This window comes from Schistocerca cancellata, chromosome 1, assembly GCF_023864275.1.
Source record: "Schistocerca cancellata isolate TAMUIC-IGC-003103 chromosome 1, iqSchCanc2.1, whole genome shotgun sequence".
NCBI lineage: Eukaryota > Metazoa > Arthropoda > Insecta > Orthoptera > Acrididae > Schistocerca > Schistocerca cancellata.
The window spans coordinates 935971556-935996038 of NC_064626.1; the positions used below are offsets into that span (position 1 = coordinate 935971556).

The following is a 24483-nucleotide window of genomic DNA, read 5'->3' on the forward strand; positions in this document are numbered from 1 at the left end:
AATGGAAGTAAGTGTGAGGGTGAAAGTTGTAAGGGAGACCAAGGCTTGAATAATGTAAGCAGATTGAAATGAATGTAGGTTCCACTAGTAATGCGGAGATGAATGGGCTTACATAGGACAAACTAACGCGGTGAGCGGCATCAAACCAGTCTTCGGACTGCGCCAGTTCCTTGTTGTACGTTCCAAGTCCTTCTGGTGTCGTCGGCGGTAATTTATTCGTAGGACGAAAAAGTCAAAAAGTTGTTGGTTTGGACTGAGATATGTGCCGGTGCAGGTTTTCACCCCCGCCCTCCCTCCCTTCCCTTCGTTGGCAGTAATTCATAACACATACATCAACACAACGCAGCGCCACTGCCATCAACACTACAGAAATACACATTTTATAACAGGTCGGAAGATCGTGGAAGGCGACAAAAACCATCTGCGGGGGACAACGTTACCTTAATTGATTTTAACGCTTATCGACAAATGTGGGACCGATGGACTTTCTTCTGTACAAAACGAAGACATTTTTCACACCAAGTTTTAACACTCACGTCGAAGTTGGAATTAGGCTCTTGATAGAGTGGACTGGAAGATAATGTTTAATAAACTGAATAAAATGGGAATAAACTCGAGAGGTGAAAGATTGATTTTCGATCTGTACAAAAATCAGAGGGCAGAAATAACGTATCAGTGCCCCTAAGAAAGAGGTTGTTATAAGAAGAGGCGTTCGACAAGCCTGTCGTCCCTCCCCTTATTTATTTAATTTACTTACAGAAATGCAAATAATGAAAAGCAGCACCAAAAGGATAAAAATTAATGCTAAGCAGATACATAACATTCGATTTGCTGCCGATACTGTAGTCTTAGCACATTATGAACCGTGAGACACTTGTCTTTCTAATAAGCAAACGGCAATATATTATCCTGTGGAGCCTGTCAGTTTTTCTTGCCTATAGTCGGCTCCACGAACGATGGCGGATCACGCTGGTCGAGAAACGGACGGAGATTGCATTGCCGTCTGTTCCAGGCGACAGTTACGGTACACACATACACGTGCTTTGCGATTGATGCAAATTGTGTGTCTCACTTGCTTGCTTAGAATTCGTCGCTTACCAGTTCCATCAGCCACGATGACTCGCAACAAATGGAATAAAAATTCAGTAAAATAGTTCTCCTGTTTAATACTCGCACATTCCCAGAACAGCGCTCAGAACGTTGCTGAACACTCATTGACTGTCGGAGAATGCGTGACGTAGGTGCCCATAACGATACAAAACTCGACTGCCATCGTTAGTCACTCCAACTACAGTATATTTTTTAAGTTTTCCTGTTTCATAAGAAGCTGTGGAGCAGTGTCCCCACTGGCAGACTGCACGTTCGTATTCTGTTGTGCAATTACAGAGCTGTGCCGGTTTGTTCGCCACCACTTGCACGAACGTTGCCCCGTTCTCCTCATCCCTCCACTTCTGTGCCCTAACTCTCATACGTAAGGATCTCGTAGTACGTCATACTGTAACTGAAAATATATTGTCATGCACGGGATATGAGAGCGAATTTTGGAAGCTCCCTGTTAAGTATGCGGTTATGTGGAAGGGAATTGGGAAACTGTGGTTGTTATACCAAAGAAATTGCTTGAAAAATATTTGTACGACCTATACTGGAATTATGGCCTTTGCCGTTAAAGTTTGTGGAAGTCGTGCAAAATGGGACTAAGGAAGCCATCGAGTGCATCCAAAGAAGGGCTAATAATTGTTTACTTTCGGAGCCAGTGTAACGCAGAAGGTGAAAAATTCGGCTGGGAGATATTCGAAGGAAGTACACTTGTATCTTTCGGAACCTACTTACTGTATAACGCTCTACGGAGCTATATTCAGCGCGAAACCTGCGAATATTCTTTTTCCTCCTACCTGTCAGTCCCTTAGAGCCAATAAAAATAAAATTAGATTAATAACAGCACTCGCAGATGTATATAACAGCTTAACCGTCAGTGGGTAAGGAAGAAGCCCTGATATATGGTACACAAAAGATATTTTCTGCAAATCGCTTGAGCGATTCTCACAGCATCAATGTTAAGTGGTTTTGGCCACTGTATATGAATTGCCCGGGCTAAGGAAGACAAGAATTCGTTTAAAAGGAATTGCCCACTTGGTTCAGACGATGCAGCAATTGAGCAAGGACACACTGGATACTAGATTGCATTGTCCATGATTGAAGCTGCTATATGACTGAAGGAGAGATCAGCGTATGCGTCCTTAGCATTTCCGTTGATAAACCGCTCGTGAGAGAAACACTCTAGCCTAAAATGTGGTGATTGCGGACCGAAAGCCTTGGAATGCGTGCTCAGCAGACAGTTCGATGGAAGCATCCTCAGTTCGTTCGTAGAAAGAGATAAGACAAATTCTAATTCACCTCCCTGGCACGCATAACAGGCCAAGGAGAAATTACTGTAGTTTACATAATTATCTGCAACTCTTAGTTTTGTTGCTATTGTCTTCAGTTTGGCTCTGTCTCCCGCGTCCGGCCATTCTGATTTAGGTTTTCCGTGATTTCCCTAAATCGCTCCAGGCAAATGCCGGGATGGTTCCTTTCAAAGGGCACGGCCGACTTCCTTCCCAATCCTTCCCTAATCCGATGAGACCGATGACCTCGCTGTTTGGTCTCCTTCCCCAAACCAACCTTGGCTCTGTCTGTCTTGTGTTCCGATTGCGTTGTAGCGTTAATCTTAAAAGCTGTTCCCACCATCCAAATTAATACCACGATATAAAGTGTGGGGCATTGACTCTTTCTGTTCATCTCATTTGTACAAAACTTTCTATTAACGGATGTTGGGCGTGGCTGTTGTTGTTGTTGCTGTTTTTTAAATTTCCGTTTCGGTCTTCATACATATTTCAGGAGACAGTATATCGTCACAGATCTTGCGTACTCAGAACTGCGTTTCACATTTTATGTCTCGTTTCATTTTGCTGCAATAACTAGTAGTTCTCGAGAAAGGAAATTCCATTCTGTAGTAAGTGTTGCATCACACTCCACGAAAATTAGCACACTAGAAAAGCTTGCCATCGCACACTCAAGAACCAAAGTATATTTGTATTGGTAGGAAAGTAAGCGATTGTTTACATTATTAAGCAGTGTAAAAGTCAGTTTCGCTTCTGTCGGCTTTGCGTATAACCATTGGCCGTTTGTGTGTGTGTGACTGGCTTGCATGATTGCGTTGAACGTGAAAAAGGTGTGTGTGTGTGTGGGGGGGGGGGGGGGGGGGGCGCTTTCTAATGCAGATAGCCGTGTTAAAGTCGCGGGTAACAAATTTACCTGGAGTTCCACCCCATCATAGGGCAAACTCACCCAGAACTCTTTCAACAGGATGTTACTAATGGGATTCTTGGAATATGATAGGGGACATAGAAGTCCACGCTCTGACAATATTTGGTTGTGTGATACTTTACTGATTCCAAGGCGATGACTTGGTCGTAGAAATAGCATATTTTCGCACTTTCCGATTACAAGTAGCCCTGTCTTTGTAGAACTAGCTACTCTTGGCATTCTTTAAGAAACCTTGAAAAAGTGATGAGGACCATCGACCCTTGGTTGATAAAACGGTCGTTCGTGTCAATCTTTATGCGTTTATTATGGCCGTGAGTTCAAGTTTGGAAAAAGAATGAAGGCCCGATTACGTCATCGCATTTGATGGGGAACCTCATTGAAGGCGAAGCGTGGAGACTGCGCTACACGTAGCGGGACTACAGCTGGTGACGCGTACAGGAGGGCAACAGAGGAATAATCCGCTAACACGGCAGCGACGGAATTTTCTGTTGGCCAGAGAAGACGCACTATCAGAACGTACCAACCCAATGTCAGTGGTGTTACTTCACTCGTGACGCCGACAGTGGTAAGTGCAGTAAACAGTGGAAAACTACTGTCAGATAGTCGCGTGATTAAACTGGAATTTGCTTCAGGTTGGTGCTGAGTAACCAGAAAGACCGACAGAGGTGAATAGACGTTCCCCGAGAGTAATGTGAAATTTCGTGTTTTACAATGTAGCCGACGAAGGAAGGTCTCCAAACTCCCTTAGGAGCAATTACATAACTAGTTACTTGATTTTTATACGGGGCAACGAATTGAAGGTTGTACCCACGCAAAACTTTTGGAATCACTCGCAGACAGACATTTATAGCGAAATCTGTTTGGGAAACATAAATCGATGGTAGGCAATAAAAACCTCATAACTCTTAATTACAGTAATTCCATTATCAAAGATGAATCTGAAAGTGCATGGATTTCACTAATTAGTTAGTAACTAGGCTTCTCCTATGTAGTTACACTTGTAGCAACTTTATCTGTATCACTTTATATTATTTCTGAAGAAACCGGATTTGCTTCTCCTGTAAAATTTAATAAAATGGGGTTACGAGGTTTACGTTGCCTACCATCGAAATAGTTCTAAAAATACTGACTTATCCAGGCCCATGCTGACATACGTGCAGCGTATAACAAACGAATTACCGCCTAAAATGCCTATGAAGTCAGTTAAGAGACGTTCATTCATTCCTCACTTTCAAGTGTCACCCAATGCGTTGAAACCGATCACACTGTCGATGACCAGTCGTTCTTTGCGTACTACAAACAGATCGAAAGGCTGAAATCAAATGACTACGAATATAGTGCTAATGAGATACTGTATATGCGTGATTGACGAAGCCGACTGTAATAACTAAATTAACGTGTTATTGCCTAACAGTCCCGCTCACCTGTTTTTATATAAATGTTAAAAACGAAATAGTCGTTATTGTTCCGCAAGGTGGATAAATAAAACAGTATGAAGAGGGGGAAAAGAGCAATTTTTTGCAAATTTGACACGCAACAAGCACTGATCAGGAGAAAATGCTCTTTACAGAAGATTTTCTAAATTTATGTGCCACGAAATTGTGCTAACATCTGCCATCTTTTTTTACCAAACACTATTGTGCAACTTTACAAGGGAATTAATATGGGTGGAGAGTAACCATTCAGAGTACCACGAAATAAATTTAGTTTTTCGTGAGTTATTTGAAATTCTTGGCAGTTTAGACAGAAGATTTTTGCAATTGAAGGCAATAAAAAACTTTCGCAAAGGAGTAAAAACTGATTGTAGAGCATAAAATAAACGTTAACACTAGTATGCTACTTGTTCGTAAATGAATGTGTTACGAGGGACTAGAATACAATTTGTTTGATAGACACGGTAAAAACCGAATTCTGCCGCAGTCATGTCATTTGACAGCTGCTGAAGATAATTCTAATAAAATTAAGCTCAACGTAGGGGCAAAAGCAAAAGATTTGTACCTATACAATGAAACTTGAGAACCCAGTTGTGTGCTCTGTTAGCCAAAGTCACGCTGACCTCAATAGCGCTGGAGGTTAATGACTTTACATCTTCCCAGATCTTCCCATCTTCCACAATTTACGCGACAGAATTAGTGTGCAGCTATCAGTTGATAGTAAAACATCGTAGTCTTTCTGCATTGTAATTTATGAGCAAGTGTGTTTGGGAGGGGGGAGATGAACGTTCACTATATCAGTCAGCAGTATCTTCGTGGAACTCGCTGAAGTAAATGTAGCCATTTTTCGTGGAATCACTACGTCAGCCTCCCATCCAGTTCCGGAGAAGTGATATCTCGTTCTGAGTCTCATCATCCTCTTCATGGAACTATTTCCGGTGTAGGAAATGTCGACGTGTAGTAGTAATAGTTTTGTTTTTATTTTTACACACTTAGACCTTCTTTTGTCCATGCAAAAATTTTGTCAGTCAGGATACTCGTAGATTCAAAATGTCGTCGGTGAGCTTCAGCCGTCTTGAAATTCTAGAATCATGCCAGCTTTGGTATGGCATGGTCCAAGGGCACCTTCGAACTTTGATGATTAATTTTCGTTATTTGTATTGGAAACTTAAGGTGGTCCAGTGGACATCGTTGTAGAATGGAATGGCCAATGCTTTCAGTAAAGGATTCTTACATGGAGGTCTCTGTTTGTAGGCAATGTGACAAAGCCTCAAACATTACTGCAACTTGCCTGAAATAGGAAGATAGTAGAGGAATACCGCCAGAGCAACAAGTACACGGCAACAAGGTAGCAATAATGATTTACAAAATTGTTTGCTTCCCGAAAGAGAGAGAGGAAAAAAAGAGTGCCTTAAATCTCTGCAATTAGGACTTGACACCCTATTTAGAGAATTCCAATAAGTAGTTTCGAAGGCAGAATGTGGGAGTAACCTTCATGTCCTTGCATATTGGTTCCATACAGACCGAGAAGATAATACACGGTGCAGTCACAGTAATGTGACCACCGCCTATGTTCGTCGTAGTGTGCAATAACCACTCACAGACTAGCAGTGGAAGGCATACAATACAAAGCGTGCCCGGTGGGAGATGGGGGGGGGGGGGGGGGGCGGACAATACAGTCGTTTTCACTTTGACGTCCAAAACGGATTTACCATTGGCTTTCGGGCCGGGGTTGGAAGCATTTCGGAAACGGCGAAGTTTGTAAACTGTTCGCGTGCCACCGTGATTAAAGTATACGCGCGTGGCAAAATGACAGGCGCCGAGACAACTGTCTTATTAGTTGAAACTTAAAAGTGTGTGTTTGTTTGTGTTTGTGTGTTACCAGCGATGCGTTGCCTGCGAAGATGCCGTGGGAGTTTCGCCGAGTACAGAAAACGGAAGCAGGATCCATGTTCCTCCGCGGCTATTCTGATTAATGTTTTCCCAATAATTCTTCAGAAGTGCTTCAAAAGACTGAGCACTATGCGACTTAACATCTGAGGTAATCAGTCCCCTAGAACTTAATACTACTTAACCTGACTAAGCTAAGGACATCACACACGCCCACGTCGGAGGCAGGATTCGAACCTGCGACCGTAGCGGTCGCGCGGTTTCAGACTGAAGCGCCTAGAACCGCTCGCTCACACCGGCCGGCAAATGTTATGCATCACTGACCATAGGTGACAGGTATGAACGACGGTTGCGGAGGCGTCTATGGTTGAATAGACGTGCAAATGTTGAGCAACTGATCGTCCAGATGAACCAAGGGGCTACCTTTCCTCAACGACCGTTCAGCGAATGTTGCTGCGTATGGGGCTCCGCAGCAGGCGCCTCGTTCGTGCAACCGTGCTGGCTCCTGTTTTTCGGCGACGAAGACTGCAATTTTCACGCCAGTACCTCAACCGGACGTCCGCCGAGTGAAAATGCGTTGATATTTTTGGGGTTAAAGCGTTCGCAGCGTAGTCCGGCGAGCCCCAACTCGGCGGGCGCTGCGTTCCCATTGGCTGGCGCTTCGGGCTGGGACCTCGGGACGAGGACACGCCGTCCTTGCGCCGCCACTCGCCGAGTATCTGAAGCGCGACGCATCTGCTCTCGTCCTCAAACCCTGCTCTCGATGACCCAGACAGCGCCGCTTCTTACGTCTTTCCGTGAGAGCACGGCGAATGCGTGCCATCAGGTCGTCCTTCACTCAACACAAACGGTTATGCAACTCGATACGCAGCGCTGCGAACTATCCGGAACAGCTATTCGTTGCACGGGGACTCTTGTCGCAGACGATTTGCTGTTCGAGTTGTTTCGTTGCTGTACTACTAAGAGTTCACGGATACGTTTGCGCTCCAAGAAATTATGGCAAATCTGGATTGTGACTGATTTTTGTACACCGAGCGGAGTTATGTTTGGGATGACAACGCTTAAGATTATCTTCAAATGATCCTGATTTAAGTATCCCGTGATTTAGGGAAATCGCTTCGACGAATGCGGAATGGTTCTTTAGAAAGGAATTCGTCGATTTCCTTCTCCAATTTGCGATTGTGCTCAGTCTCCAGTGGACTCTTCGACGGCGGATGTTAAATCCTAACCTTCGTTTGCTCTTGTGAAGGCGTCATACGAGTCGGCAATGCGCACGGTGTATAGAGAATTTTTTTGGTAATGTAGAAACGACTTACATGCGAGTGCAGGCTTTCTCGGCGAATTTCATATATGAATTCTTCACGGGTTGTCAGCCGAGTAGCATCGTCGTCTCGTAGCAACGTTTCAATGGAATGCGTCTCCATCATCATCTCAGAGCCACGTGGTGTTTGTATTGTAGATGAGTTTGTATTGGGATGAAGGGGCAGGGTGAAACTATGTTCTGCCACGTACCATGCCCCTCCTTCCCGAAGAGCGTCCCGTGATGACTTCTTCATCCAACATACGGACCATCATCACCGTTCTGTAGGATGGTGGAGAGGCTATGCATAAGCCACCACAATGTTGCACCTTCTGGTAGTCTCTTTTATCTGCCTACCGAGCGAGGTGGCGCAGTGGTTAGCACACTGGACTCGCATTCGGGAGGACGACGGTTCAATCCCGTCTCCGGCCATCCTGATTTAGGTTTTCCGTGATTTCCCTAAATCGCTTCAGGCAAATGCCGGGATGGTTCCTTTGAAAGGGCACGGCCGATTTCCTTCCCCATCCTTCCCTTCCCTGAGCTTGTGCTCCGTCTCTAATGACCTCGTTGTCGACGGGACGTTAAACACTAATCTCCTCTCCCTCCTCCTTTTATCTGCCCAAGGTCTAGAAACGAAAATTTATTTTCTCCCTTGACCCGAACTGGATCTCTCATAATCGAGCGTCAGAGCCTCATCTCACCTCAGCTTGAGACCTCGGCCACATATCACTTTTGGAGCATTACTGCACTGTAATATGGAATTCTTTGAAGATTGTCCTTAATTAACGTGAGGTGCTCTTTCCACCACTAAGATTACCTGAAGTACTGCTTTAACCAATTATTTTGCTGTTGTAGGAACTTTTAAGACTGGAATAGAACGGATCTTATGGATATGCCGAGTATCTTACTTACTGAATTATTCAGTGTTTCTGTAAATAACTGAAAATGGAGGGTAGGACTTAACCAAATGCTTCATGTGTAATGACTAGTATCCTTCGAATGCGTTCCCATCGAGCCAGTTGCGTAACAGCCTTACCCTTGCTCGGGCAGAATTCGGCCAAGGGCACAAGTGATCCGTCGGAGACTTGATTGATCGTTCATACTGATAACAGCTGGTGAATGCCTGCGCTACTCAATACTAGCATTGTATCTGGAGGGGAACGGGACCGAAGTTCCTGCCCGTCCATTGGAATTTAGATCTTCTGTGGCTCTCCAGAATTGCTCCAGGTAAATATTGAGATGCTTCGTTCAGTACGGCTAGGAAGTGTTTTTCACAGTTACGTTCGTCGGAGCAAGTGATGAGTCTCCGACGATCTCAACGTTAGACCGTGATAAATGTTTTTGGTTTTGCATGGACCTATAGATGGTTACGGTGGAAATTCGTGCTTCTCAGAGAACAGTACAAGTACAGCTCTGTGCGTTTAGTGCTGTACTTCATACTGCTCTCTGAGAAGCACGGATTTCCACCGTAACCATCTATATGGGAACGCATTCGAAGGATACTAGTCATTACACATGAAGCATTTGGTTAAATCCCACTTTCCATTTTCCGTTATTTACAGAAACAATGGATAATGCAGTAAGTAAGATGAGGTGAGAGAGCCTGTAGTACCCTATTTAATTAGGAAACTAATCGAATGAAACAAATGTTGAAAATGATTGATAAATTCTCTGTGCTTTAGCCTGTCAGTTGTGAGCTGTCGCTGCTAGGACACCAGGAGACGTAAGGAGGAACAGTGTAAAAAGAGAGAGAAACGACTGAATATAAGTCACTACTCTTCTTCATTCCTCGCCGATAGCATTTCATAACGGAAATAACTATTGATATTTAAGTAAGGGAATTTTGACGAACGTATCCTTTCAGGCGGTTTGGCAACTACGTAACCAGCAATCAAGTTTTCAGCAAAAATGAATCGTTTCAATGTGCAGTGCACTCCTGTTCACGCGAGAGGAGCGGGTTTCAACTCCCCGCCCGACCATTCTGCGTCAAAATCTCCTTATGTTTCCTAGGTCAGTTCAGGAAGACTGTAAGGTTAGTCCAGAAATCCGTACAGCTTTATCGAATTGAGATACTGTTCCGTCTGTGGTGACCGCAATGTAGATGGGACATAGACTGTAATTTTTTTCCAGATTGGTCAATAAGGCGAAATTTGCCAAAGAGCTCTTACATTGGATTTGTAAAACGAGCTCACTCCCCAGCAGTCCCGATGTCAGCCAACATGACTGTAGTCTATTGGCAGTGACTGAGGACGCAGTCTACATGTGTAAGACACGGTACCGACAACCGCCTATGGAACTCAGTACACTACCTGATCGAATCTATATGGATCTCTACAACCTTCGCCATTATGTCGGCTTGAACTCTGCTGGGGACACTTCCTGCGAGGTGTCTGAATGTCTGTGGGGGAACGGCGGTCCACTTTTCCTCAAAAGCCGAAACCAGGGAGGAAGGTCGTGATATTGGACGCTTGAGTCTGGAGCGAAGTCGACGTACGCTCTAACTCACCCAGAGGCGTTACAATAAATCGGGATTCTGGGCGGGCTAACAAAAATTAAGGGATGTTATTGTCGCAAACCACTGTCTCACAGATGCTGCTTTATGATAGCGTGTATTCTCAAGCTGATACTGTGGTCATCTCCGAGCTTTTCCTATACTATTCGCAGAACGCAATGCATTAAATGTATTCATATCCTTCCACAATTAGCGTTTTCTTAATTGCAGTAAGGCAACCGCGAAAAGCACGCCCATATTGTACGAGGAGCGTTTGAAAGTCCGCGCAAAAATAAAAATAACTAACGTGTGTGGTTTAAACCTTCTTTATTTTTCGACATACTCTCCTTTCCAGACTTATGCACTTCGTCCAACGCTGTTCTAATTTGTTGATCCCTTCCGAATAATAGGAATCGTCAAAGTCTGAAAAATAGCTATTAGTTGCTGCAATCAGCTCCTCGTTTGAATAAAATCTTTGTCCCGCCAGCCATTTCTTCAAATTGGGGAACAAATAGTAGTCCAAGGGAGCAAGTCTGGAGAATAGGGAGGATGTGAAACGAGTTGGAATCCTATTTCCTCTAATTTTGCGACAACAACTGCTGAGGTGTGTGCTGGTGCATTGTCATGATGGAAAAGGACTTTTCTGCGGTCCATTCGCCGGCGTTTTTCTCTGCAGCTCTGTTTTCAAACGGTCCAGTAACGATGAATAATATGCACCTGTAACAGTTTGACACTTTTCGTCCGCAGCTCTTGGTCGTGCGGTAGCGTTCTCGCTTCCCAAGCCCGGGTTCCCGGGTTCGATTCCCGGCGGGGTCAGGGATTTTCTTTGCCTCGTGATGACTGGGTGTTGTGTGCTGTCCTTAGGTTAGTTAGGTTTAAGTAGTTCTAAGTTCTAGGGGACTGATGACCATAGATGTTAAGTCCCATAGTGCTCAGAGCCATTTGAACCACTTGACACTTTTCCAGATAGTCGATGAGGATTATCCCTTGCGAATCCCAAAAGACAGTCGCCATAACCTTTTCGGTCGAAGGAATGGTTTAGCCTTTCTTGGTGCAGATTCTCCCTTGGTAACCCATCGTTCAGATTGTTGTTTGGTCTCAGGAGTATAGTAATGTATCCATGTTTCATCGACAGTGACGTGCCGAAACGACGCTGCAATCCATCCTTGCAACACTTCACACGATTCCGTTTTTGGTCAAGCGCGAGCAATCGCGGAACCCATCTTGCGGATACCTTTCTCATGTCCAAACGTTTATGCAAAATATTATGTAACCGTTCATTCGAGATGCCCACAGCACTAGCAATCTCACGCACCTTAACTCTTCTGTCATCCATCATCATATCATGGATTTTATCAATGATTTCTGGAGTCGTAACCTCCACAGGGCGTGCAGAACGTTCAGCGTCACTTGTGCCCATATGGCGCCACTCCGACAATTTTGGAACCACTTATAAACTCTTCTATCGAAGATGCAGATTCACCGTAATGATTATCAAGCTTCTCTGTAATTGCCTTCGGCGTTTTGCCTTTCATTAAGTAATGTTTGATCACCAGACGAAAGTCTTCTTCGTCCATTTTTTGACAATCACTCGACTTCCTTGATTCACACGAATGCCAACCACAAAGAAATAGACCAATATGTCTGAAACTTGGTGTGCGTTCTTTCCAAAGATGCTACTAACTAAACATGACCTCGATATCGCGCTGGTGGTGCCATCTCTCGGACTTTGCACGGACTTTTCAAACGCCCCTCGTAACTCCACCTCTTACCGCTTGGCTGTTGGCACAACACATCATGGCAGGTAGTGTTCTCCAGGCTCCAGGCATTCGCCAAACCCAAACCCTTCCATCGGATTGCCACAGAGTATAGTGTGAGCCATCACTCCAAATAACTCGTTTCCAACCATCCACTGCCCAGTGGCGTCGCTGTTTACGCCACCTCAGGCATCACTTAGCACTCACTACAGAAATGTGTGGCTTACGACGAGCTGCTGGACTACTGTACCCGACTCTTAACTCCCTGCGCACAGTCTAGGTGTTAACTGGACTGCTGGTACCACTGTGGAACCCACGAGTGATTCCTTCGCTTATTTTAAGCGATTTTTTACAACCAACGTTAGCGGTGCTCCCCCAATAAAGGAAGTCTGTTTGGTCTTGGTTTAGCAGTTGTTTGCGCTTCACAATCCCATCACCAGCAGTCAACTTGGGCAGCTTTAGAAGGGTTGAAATGTCCCTGATGCATTTGTTATTTAACATCTAATAACTAGTCGACGTACGAAGCCATGCATACTTTCGATGGTATAGTGTATTTTTATGAGTGCGCATAAAACATGAAACATTTTTGCTGCGTGTTTTCTGCAGTAGCTTTCAGGAAATGGAAATACTGCTCTGCAGCTAGATCGTAGCGAAGAAATAAAAGAATGAGGGATGATAACGTATAAAAAGTCTATGCGCAGGCGTGTACTTCGATACATTTTCAGCTTGACTTTCCCTCCTGTTAAAATAAGTTATTAACAGACTCTTCGCCATGAGCTGTCAGTGACTGTAGCTTCTAGATTAGGTGTATTTTTAACTAGTAATACGCTATATTCGATCTTAAGATTTTATTGTTCTGGATACGTGTAACACATTTCGGAGAAAAACACCTTTTCCCGAGGACTACATTGGAGATTTGGGCGGTACATTTACTTCGTTTTCAGAATTGGTGTTAAATGGAAATACCGGGTGATCAAAAAGTCAGTACAAATTTGAAAACTGAATAAATCACGGAATAATGAAGATAGAGACATGGGGTTTTATTAGAACCAAAAAAATACAAAAGTTCAAAAAATGTCCGACAGATGGCGCTTCATCTGATCAGAATAGCAATAATTAGCATAACAAAGTAAGACAAAGCAAAGATGATGATCTTTATAGGAAATGCTCAATATGTCCACCATCATTCCTCAACAATAGCTGTAGTCGAGGAATAATGTTGTGAACAGCACTGAAAAGCATGTCCGGAGTTATTGTGAGGCATTGGCGTCGGATTTTGTCTTTCAGCATCCCTAGAGATGTCGGTCGATCGCGATACACTTGCGACTTCAGGTAACCCCAAAGCCAATAATCGCACGGACTGAGGTCTGGAGACGTGGGAGCCCAAGCATGACGAAAGTGGCGGCTGAGCACACGATCATCAACAAACGACGCGCAAGAGATCTTTCGCGCGCCATCTGTCGGACATTTTGTGAACTTCTTTTTTTTTTTTGTTTCTAATAAAACCCCATGCCATTCGAAGCATGTGTATCAATTTTTACCTCTCTATCTACATTATTCCGTGGTTTACTAAGATTTCAAATTTATACTGACTTTTTGATCACCCGGTACATACAGCGCCCAAAAACGTCAATGTAGTACTTGGGAACGGAGTTAAAGATCCAAAACATCTTGGAATTCACAGAAAAATAAAATATTGTGAGCGAAGAATGCGTATTACTAATAAAAATATCCTTGTTTAAGAAACAATTGCGGCGCGGGTCTTAAAATATCTAGGAAAACTAAGGAACGATAGTCGCACGGGTATTTGGACCCCGCTTATTCAGAGTAAGAGATCGGTATTGTAAACATAGGCCGGGCAGCGGCCCGCGCGGAGCTCGAACCGGGTTCCTCAGCGACGCGAGCACGGCTCGTGGCCAGAGCGGGTCAAGGCCGGTCCCACGTGGCGCGCGCCTGGCCGCTCACACGCCGCGAAAGTGGGTCGCGAGTCCGCAGCGTGCCCGACCTTGGCGAGCAGAGCTGCCGCAGACCCCTCCACTTTCACTGTGGGCGGCTCTGCCAGACCCGGGAGTCACTTCTCTAGTTTCTTATATGTCTTGAATTAGAGTCGACTAAACAGAGTGAACTAATAGAAGAGATAATGTAGGCAATTACCCGCCATTTTATTTAAGTGTTGGGATTTTTTATGAGAAATGGAGTAGTGGCCCATCTCAGTACATATAACTTACTGTTAGACTCACAATTTGGCTCCAGGAAACGATTAGCCACAGAAAAAGTTTGAAGACTGTAGGTACATGTATATTTAACGAAAGCATGTGATTGTGTGCACCATGTGGTACTTTTGCATAAGTTGGAACATCGTGGGATTAGGGAAGAAGCTCAGAAATGGTTCCCTTCAAACCTGGAAAAAATGAAGCAGAAGGTAGCTATCCAGTGTCATCAGATTGGGAAGATTACACCGAGAAAGCTCAAAGAAGGGCAGCAAGTTTTGTATTATCGAGGAAAAGGGGTGAGAATGTCGCTGATACAGGATTGGGGGTGGACATCATTAAAATAAAGGCATTTCTCTTTGCAGCGGGATCTTGTCTCAAAAATTCAGTAGCCAGCTTTCTCCTCCGAATGTGAAAATATTTTGTTGATGCTGACCTACATAGGGAGAAACAATCATTATAATAAAATAGGGAAATCGGAGCTCGCAGGGAAAGATACAGGTGTTAGTTTTTTTCTGTGCACTGTCTGAGAGTGGAATAATAGAGAATTATTCTGAAGGTGGTTCCGTGATCTGTCTGCCAGGCTCTTAAGTGTGATTTGCAGAGTATCCATATAGGTGTAGATGTAGCTGTAGAGGTAGAATCTAATGGGGTCTTTTAAAGTGGGAGTTCAACAGGGATTTGTTCTGGATTCACAAATTTTCTTCACTGCCTGACAAAAGAAGTGAAGCACCCAGATGTCAACGTAATTTAGCATGTGTTCACACCGTCAGCAGGTATGTGAACAACTAGAATTGCAATGCTCCGTGACAGGTAGAATACCTGCAAGAGGGCATTAGTATTGTTCATTTTTAGTGTTGTTATCCGTTGTGGTAGGGTAAATGAGGCGGCACAGACTGTGCCAGAGCGTGAGTGGTTACTGCGAAAGGCACGGAGTTGCTGCATACTCACAGAAAGCAGCATTATCAGCTTCCGACAGTGTTTGAAAGGGGCCGCATTGTGGGTCTCTATTTGGCCGGATTGCACGGGAACGAAGGAGCTGTGATACTGTTGCCAAGATTCCAATTGACCAAGCCAGAACGTAACGAGGGAGGTTCGCTGTACTGTGCGCTGAACAGATCGTAGAACTTTCACGTTTTTGATTGTTGTCTGAGAGCAAGTAACATATTCCCTACAACATTATGTATCATCCTGCACCATTGGTCGGAGAGTAACAGTAGCCAGAAGACGGACTTACCATATTGTTGCACAGGCAGCCAGTAACACCACACTACAATACAAATGGCTGTGTTTAGGAAGCATGGGCTGGTGATGAATAGCATCACATTTTGGCACTACTCCGTATGACTGTCATCAGAGCGCATGGTGGTGCCCTCAGGAGAGGGATGACTCTTCCCCAATGTCTCACCTTAGTGAGGAGCAGTGGTGTTAACTCCTGGCAGTATGGTGGGGGGGGGGTGGTAGGGGGGCATGGCATGGCATCAGGTATGACTGCAGGTTACGGCTGGTAGTAATTGTGGAAAGTGGCATGTCAGTACCTTACTGATAACCTGTGTTCTCATTTATCGTGGTGCATTTTTTAATAGTTCATTGCTCATGCACACATGGAATGTGCCTCTGTGAACAGTTATTGTGGTGCTCCTGTGGCCAGCAGTACACCAGATCTGTCCCCAATAGTGCAAGTGTAGGTCTAGCTTGGACATCAATTCCGTCTCGGTGCCAATATCTGAGATATCAAAGGTGAATTACAATAGAGCATGCAATGACTTTGGCACAGGTCCCAACCAAATCAATGTATGAATACAGGCCAAAGGAGGAGGAATACCGTACTGTCAAGTTCTTTGGCAGTTTGGCTCGATTTTGTAATCACTGCAATAACGTTGCAAACCTTCTCAACCTGTGAAGTTACATTTTGTTTCCTCCTCTGTTTCTTGGTGCTTCACTTCTTATTGTCAGGCAGTGGTTATCAGTTATGTCACTAAACATGAATGATGATTTTAAAAAATTCTCCTTGCAGATGAAACAAACATTATTGTGAAAAATGTGGAATGCAATGTAAATGCACATGACATTTGACTTAGTGTGGGGTAAATAAACTTGACTTTTGGAAAAAATGAATGATTGTAGCTATTTCTTTATCAACCATTTACATAACATATTTTAATCAACATTTAATGTTTCTACGTCTTCTTCGTGCAACAAAACTATTGGGAAGAATGAACTTGCATCTTCATTTTGATCGCCGCTTCTGGAAATTCAGAAGATAATCAGAGTTCAGTTAGATCCACATACACAGACTTCAGTTATTTGCTCAGTTGAAATTTATTTTCTTCTAAACCCATGTGAAGAGCGAGAGAAATGTAATGTACATGTTAACCATCCAACATTTTCTTCCATAGTACTATACTGCAATCTACCTCACTGTCATAGCAACAACAGTTCTGCACCGAAATGCTAGATATCACTCCTGATACACACATTGCTCCTTTATTCAGATAACAAATAGCTATTATTCTTATGAAACAACCACAGTGTGCCTAGTGCAAGTCTGTGATACTCCTGGGAACCACAGTGCACGGTTGGAAACCCCTATCCTACAGTATTGTATTCTGGGACAACTCTGTGCACTTGCAAAGTATATTCTTAGGCTAGGAAATGACAGTCAGGTAGATATGCCATGCCAGTTCATGAACTTCATGTAGGTCATTGTTCAGGTGTCTCGGACTTCTAACCCTGCCATTCGTGTACGTAGGATTTGTTGTTGACAATATTGACTTATTCAGAAGAAACTACAACATTCATTCAGCAAGCAGTTGTTAGAAAAAAATTTCCACTTGGATTACACTTCCTTAAGCATTGTACGGAAAGATGTGTTCTATTCAGAAGGTTACATTTTCAATAGGCATCCAGAATAATTGCAAAAAAAAAAAAAAAAAGAGAGAGAGAGAGAGAGAGAGAGAGAGAGAGAGAGAGAGAGAGAGAAAGTGGTAAACCCCAAGCCTTCAAATCTAAGTTGAAATGTTTCCTTGTGGCTCACTCCTACTCTGTACAGGAGCTCCTCATGGTTGTTGAGAATTTTTCTCTGTAATGTGTAATTTTTTGCATACTTTCTGTGTATTTTTGGTATTTTATTGATTCTTCAATTTATTTTGTTTATAAATTTTATAACTGACATCCTGTAAACTATGTGCTAACTCACTGAATAATGAAGTACCTCTGGCTCATGATTTCACAGAACCTTGAAAGCAAATAAATGGAAATACAGATAATGATACATGGAAAAATAATGTTTTAATCATGCTTTAAAATGAACTCTACATCTCAAAAAAACAGTCTGATCAGAGGAGGATACTCCATAGTCTCTCATGGAGTGAAAGTTTGGCAAAGAACACATTGTAGACCTTCATTCACAGCAGCTGGTTCGGAAAAGTACTTCTGACATTGAAACATTGCTCACAAGAGTGGAATAGTAAACCTGGATGCTCACCTGAAGGCATACCTTGTGTGTGTCACCAGACAAATATTAAGAATCACAAGTGACACTGTTGATGGTGATTGAATCAACTGACAGCTCAGTTTTGGTGCTATTAGTGTGGTTTTCCCTATTTGCTGACAAACTGGGTTTCACTTTGTAGTTTAATTTCACTTTGTAGTTTAATTTCACTTTGTAGTTTAATTTCACTTCCATACCCAAAGTAATATTACACATCACACATACTCGTTAGATAACCACACAAAACAGATACAACATGCTGCAGGAGTAAAGACATTGATGGGACACTGATACGAGAGGGGCTGTTTTTAAATCCCAGCTGATTGTTCAGCTTTCAGTTTTTCATAAGTTCTTTATAAGAATAATATCCATAGTTATCATTCAATGATATCAGACTTACTTTCTATTTGAATTACTTTCAAGAAGAGATAGTGAATTTAGAAAAAGTGATGATCTTTCTCTTCTTTTCCAACTCTCCCCTCTCTCTCACTTTGTGTTTGTTAGTGCAGTTTGCAGCAATGAAACAAATATAACAAGAAGTTTTTTTTGTTTTTTTTTGTTGCAGCCTCAACAAGATGCACGTCATGGATGAGGAGTGCAAGCTGGAGACAGCTGCAGGAGCAGTCATCTCAGAGAACGCAGCAGCCTCAGCTGCATCTGATGAAGCTATTGACCTTGTAATTGGAGCAGACAGAAAGGCTTCGATTGTCAATAGCACTGTTGCCTCTCCTACTGCAAGGATAACTATTGACACCAAGACTGCTAAAAACAGCAACAGTGTGCCCACCACTGCCAGAAACACCACAGCTCTTACCAACTCTATCACCAACACCACTACCACCAGCACCAGCACTGCCACCGCTGCTGCCGCCACCACTGCCAGCGGTGGCATTGCTGCCTCCATCTCGGCCGCCATCAATAACTGCAGCAGCAACAGCAGTTCAGGTATGGGACAGTAACTTATTCTTTTTTTCCCGAGTCATGTAACAAGTTCAGTAGTATTATGTTTTTGCCACTTTGCCTTTACAGCAATAACATTTTGTAGTATGACACAAAATTTTATGCATTATAATTGTCATATATTTCCAGTTTACTCATTCATAACTCTACCTTCCTCCTCTTCACTTTCTCAGCCCCCTTTCACTTAAATTAGCCCTTCTGCACAGCCAGTCAGATGACAGTATAGTTAGAGTAGTGGACTGGGGATTTGGGGCAGTGGGTTGCCAATTTTCAAATGGTCGTACAGATTTACACTTTCTGAAGATTTCTCGTAGTGGACACCAGGATGATTCCTTTGAAAAATGTGTGACCAATTCTCTTACCAGCTAGATTTTTACTCCACGTCTAAAGACATTGTCAGCGACAGGATGTTAACTCCCTAATCTTCATTCCCACTATCCACTCTTAAAACAAGTGAGTAGTTGCCACTGCCCAGAAGACCACAAAAATTGTTTGGCATTTATTTTATGATCAATACAATGGAGACATTTCGACAGATAAGATAATAATCCAATAATGGCTACAGCTTTACCTGACAGAATAGTTGGGAACTATGCTGTAGAAAATTATAGCAGTTCTTTTATCCTGTACCTGATTGTAGATGCTTGCCTTTGCTCCATAGCTGTATAATCCATATAACACATTTTGTAAGGTAAGAAGCTCCATTCATTAGATACAGTTTGTCTTTCAACTTTAGTCTCAGACCAATTTTAGAAATTTATATTCTCGTTATCAAAGCATGCTCGATTTGTCAGAATGACTTCACATCACGTATAAGAGCCAATACTATAAATACTTGATAAAACCCACCCCATGCTATGACTGAGATGAGCACTGACCACAGGATGGAGTGAGTTTTGTCAAGAATTTATAGCAGTGGTACTTACATGTATCATGAAGTCATACCACTTGCTCATACAGCATCAATAATGGAAATATAAATTTCCAAAACTAGTGTGCAAATGATGTTCAAGGTAAATTTGTAGCCATTTGGTGATTACTGTGTCCCCTATAAAATAAATAATAAGTATTTCACATAAATTTATTTTTAGATTTTGGGATATGTATTGTTCTATTCTAAATAAATCTCTTGAACTTTTTAGCATTTTTTCCGCAAGTTTTAATAAACAAAGCAGATACACATAACAGACTGTAGTCATCACTAATATAGTCTCCTTCACGACGTACAACAGTCTGCCAATGCTGGGATAACTTTTCGTTCCCGCGACAGTAGAAATCAAGTGATTTTGAGACGAAGAACACATCGCACCATGTTGGAAGCATATTTTCATGTGGAAGTTCATTGAAGGTTGTTGGATACTGTGTGGAAGAGGTGAAAATCTGAGTGCACAATATCAGGTCAATAAGGTGGATGTCCCAAATGACTTCCCAACCAAACTTCTTGTCAGTGTAGCAGAATGTGGGCAGGTGTTACTGTGGCACAGATCCACTTCATGCAGTCTTCCTGGTCATTGTCCTTGGATTGCATCTCCGAGACGTTGCAGACTTTGACAATAAATGTCAGTAGTGGTGGTTACATCTTGGGGGAAACAGTCTGTAGTACAACACACCATCGCTGTTCCACCGTGATGTGGATTAATGCATTTAAATCATCTTCATCAAACCTTGGAGGTCTTTCTCAATGTGGAGAGTCACGAATTTCCAAGTAACTCTTCTTGAAAGAAGAAAACCATTTCCTTGCCATGCTTTGTTAAATGGCATGATACCCATACGTGGCGTGAATGTTTCTGGATGCCTCGCCTGCTGTCACCCCTATACTGAATTCAAACGGAAGAATATGTTGGAAATGTTCAGATTTCTCGACTTGACACTCCATTTTCTAGCGTCCACAACTCCACACACTATCTCCAAATGACTAGATGACATTATGTAGAATCAAATATCAAAGGTGAACTATGAATAAACAATGACAATCGATAACTAAACCCGTAGCACCCAGACTACCAACATGCAAAACAAAAACACTACAAACTTATGCACTGTCCTTATAACACTTGCTGTATTTTGACTCTCACATTATATTAGTATTTTCTTAGTTCTGAGGGTGAACATATGACTTCCCTCCAGTTGCTTAGTACATTACCCACTAACAATTTTGTGTGTTCCTAGTACCTGTCCTTTCATTGAAGAACTTGACCAAGATGATCTCTCCTTCTATAAAACTTCATCATTTAGTTCTCCTTTAAGGAATATTTTATTTATTTACTTATTAATCCGGAAACAATTTTCATTGTGTAAGATTTATGATTCCAAATATAGGCAAATTAACAGCTTAAAATTAATTTCATATGCAGCAATTGACAATTAGTTTCATTTTGATTTATAATGACATATGTTTTTAGTTTTGCATAATTATTATTTCTATATTCATTATAAAACAGAACTTCTTAAATTCAATAATACTTTTTAATTCAGGGACTTCATATGGTATAAAAACTTTTATTTTAGATTTTTTTTCATAAAATCTTGTGCTAAATAAGAGACCACTAGGAACATTTTAGGTGGAAATAGGAGGTATGTATCCTGTTACTGCATCAGTGATTAGACACTGTTCAGGCAGTAGTAGAATATTTCATTGGTGTCACCAGTACCAGCAGACAGGATTCATCATTTTGTTATCGTAGAACAATTAGTAAGAGGGAAATTTGGGGTTTCTGTCCACAAATAAAAAAAAGGGGGGGGGGGTTCCCACTACCTCTTCCTGATTTGTGACAAAGTTTGGAATTCTGCATGCTGTGCCTCAACACCTTATTGTCATTAATCATTCCATCATATTGTAATAGCTGATGAGAGTTGTTAAGGAGACTGACTTAATATTGGAGACAGAACAATTTTCCCGTCTAGGGGGGGGATTAACCCTTCACTTCAGATTTTGTAAGGACTGATCTTGCTTCAGTAGTTACTTGTGTCATTAGCTTCCCTGGTTGTAAGAGAAAGATCTTAAAGTAAATGATTATTTGTAATCTGTATGGGTTCTAGAAACCCAAAATCAGTTTGTTTATCTTTTCTACAAAATGTCATAATTATTTTCTTGTTTCAGAAAACACTGCAAAACCGGTGGAATTAAAGCAAGAGCTTAAGGAGGAACTAGATGATGAAAATGCAGGCATGGAGAAAATTGTTGAGACAGTATCTGTCAAGCAGCCTGAAAGTCCAGCAGCATCTCGCAAGAGACCTAGTAGTGATAGTGACAGCAGTGATCGTAAGAAACCGCGGATGCCAGAGGTGAGTCTCTGCACTGGTATTCAGCTAATAATGCAGGGCTACTATAAATGGTTCATTCATCTTCAGAGTTATATCTTTCCTGAAGTATTAAAAGTACAAATATAATTTCTGCAAGAATAGAACCGCAAATGCGTGAAGTTTGCACTGTGGCCACCAGTCAACATTAAGAGTGCAGTGCCTTGACAAAATGACGACAAAGCTATATGGGCTGTTTCTCTTATGTGAGAAAACTGTGACGGGTTCCTCTTAGCTTGATAGGTTGCGGCTGTGGTTGTTTCCACAACTGACTGCTAATTCCAAAAATTACATCTTCCAACAAGGGGCACCACGACATAGGTGCACTGATGATCGTTGCTACGTAAATGATGATTGATTGATCTTGTGCTTGACTGGTTTGGATATAATTGTGAAGATGATGTGGAACTGTTCACTTGGCCGCTCAGGTCACCTTACCTAAGTCTTCGTCACTTTCTCCCTTATGAGTACGTTATAGACCATTGTTACATAACCCCCACTGCCAACATCATTGGAACAGCTAAGAGTATGCATCAGTGCTTCTGAGAGGACCATTAACAGGATGCTGCTATGTAAGGTATGGTATGAACTTTATTACTGTTTGGATGCGTGTTGTGTGACCAGAGAGAATCTTGTAAAAGATTTGCTAACGGCAAATTGCAAACTTGATGAGTTTACAGTGCCATTTATGGATCAGTCATATTTATGCATGTAATATTGGGGAAAGTGGATGAATCATTTATAGCAGTCCTGCTTAACCCTTGAGAAATATTGTTACAATATTAATTTGAACTTCTTAGGCTGTTAGAAGTAAGAGATCAGTTGTCTTGAGTGTTCAATAAGATTTGTAACAGTCATTAAACGAAAGTTAAAATCATTAACAGGAGGAGGTAATAGCTTCAAGATAATGTACACACACATTAAAAAAAGGGGGGGGGGGGTTTGCATCACCTCAGTTGCGAGAGTTCTGGAACCTCTACAGGAAATTGGAATAGAGATCAACTTAAACATTATTTCCGCCCTTTTTATTGCTCATGAAAACCACACATTGCATGTTGTATCACCATACAGCAAGACCTGCCGAGATTGTGGTCCAGATTGCTGTACACACTGGTACCTCTAATACCCAGTAGCATGTCCTCTTCCACTGATGCATGCCTGTATTCATCTTGGCATACTATCCACAAGTTCATCAAGGCTCTGTTTGTCCAGATTGTCCCACTCCTCAACGGCGATCCGGCGTAGATCCCTCAGAGTGGTTAGTGGGACACGTCGTCCATAAACAGCCCTTTTCAATCTATCCCAGGCATGTTCTATAGGGTTCATATCTGGAGAACCTGCTGGCCACTCTAGTTGAGCAATGTCTTTATCCTGAAGGAAGTCATTCACAAGATGTGCACGATGGGGGGACGAATTGTCGTCCATGAAGACGAATGTCTTGCCAATATACTGCCGATGTGTTTGCACTATCAGTCGGAGGATGACATTCATGTATCATACAGTCATTACCGCGCCATCCGTGACCACCAGCGGTGTATGTCAGCCCCACATAATGCCACCCCAAAACAGCAGGGAACCTCCATCTTGGCCGGCCGCTGTGACCGATTGGTTCTATGTGCTTCAGTCCAGAACCACACTGCTGCTACGGTCGCAGGTTCGAATCCTGCCTCGGGCGAGGATGTGTGTGCTGTCCTTAGGTTAGTTAGGTTTAAGTGGATCTAAGTCTAGGCGACTGATGACCTCAGATGTTAAGTCCCATAGTGCTTAAAGACATTTGAACCTCCACCTTGTTGCACTCGCTGGACAGTGTGTCTAAGGCATTCAGCCTGACCAGGTTGCCTCCAAACATGTCTCCAGTGGTTGTCTGGTTGAAGGCATATGCGATACTCATTGGTGAAGAGAAAGTGATGCCAATCCTGAGCAGTCCATTTGGCATGTTGTTTGGCCCATCTGTACTGCGCTGAGTGGTGTCATCATTGCAAAGGGGGACCTCGCCATGAACGTCAGGAGTGAAGTTGCACATCAATCAGCCTATTGCACACTGTTTGAGACGTAACATGACATCTTGTGGCTGCACAAAAAGCATTATTGAACATGTGGCGTTGCCGTCAGTGCTCCTCTGAGCCATAACCCATAGGTAGCGGTCATCCACTGCAGTAGTAGCCCTTGAGCGGCCTGAGCGAGGCATGTCATAGACAGTTCCTGTCTTTCTGTATCTCCTCCATGTCCAAACAACACCGCTTTGGTTCACCCAGAGATGCCTGGACACTTACCTTGTTGAGAGCACTTCCTGGCACAAAATAACTATGTGGATGTGGTCAAACTGCGGTGTTGAGCGTCTAG

At 42.8% G+C, this 24483-nt stretch overlaps 1 protein-coding gene across 1 annotated transcript in view; it reads left to right on the top strand.

The window, feature by feature from the left end:
* Positions 1 to 24483, top strand: part of LOC126115533 (pneumococcal serine-rich repeat protein-like) — a 543274-nt gene that overhangs the window by 475139 nt on the left and 43652 nt on the right. The window contains exons 2-3 of the mRNA XM_049915031.1: positions 18446 to 18825; positions 21941 to 22125. Coding sequence (XP_049770988.1) covers positions 18446 to 18825; positions 21941 to 22125 — 565 coding nt within the window. The remainder of the gene's footprint in view (positions 1 to 18445; positions 18826 to 21940; positions 22126 to 24483) is intronic.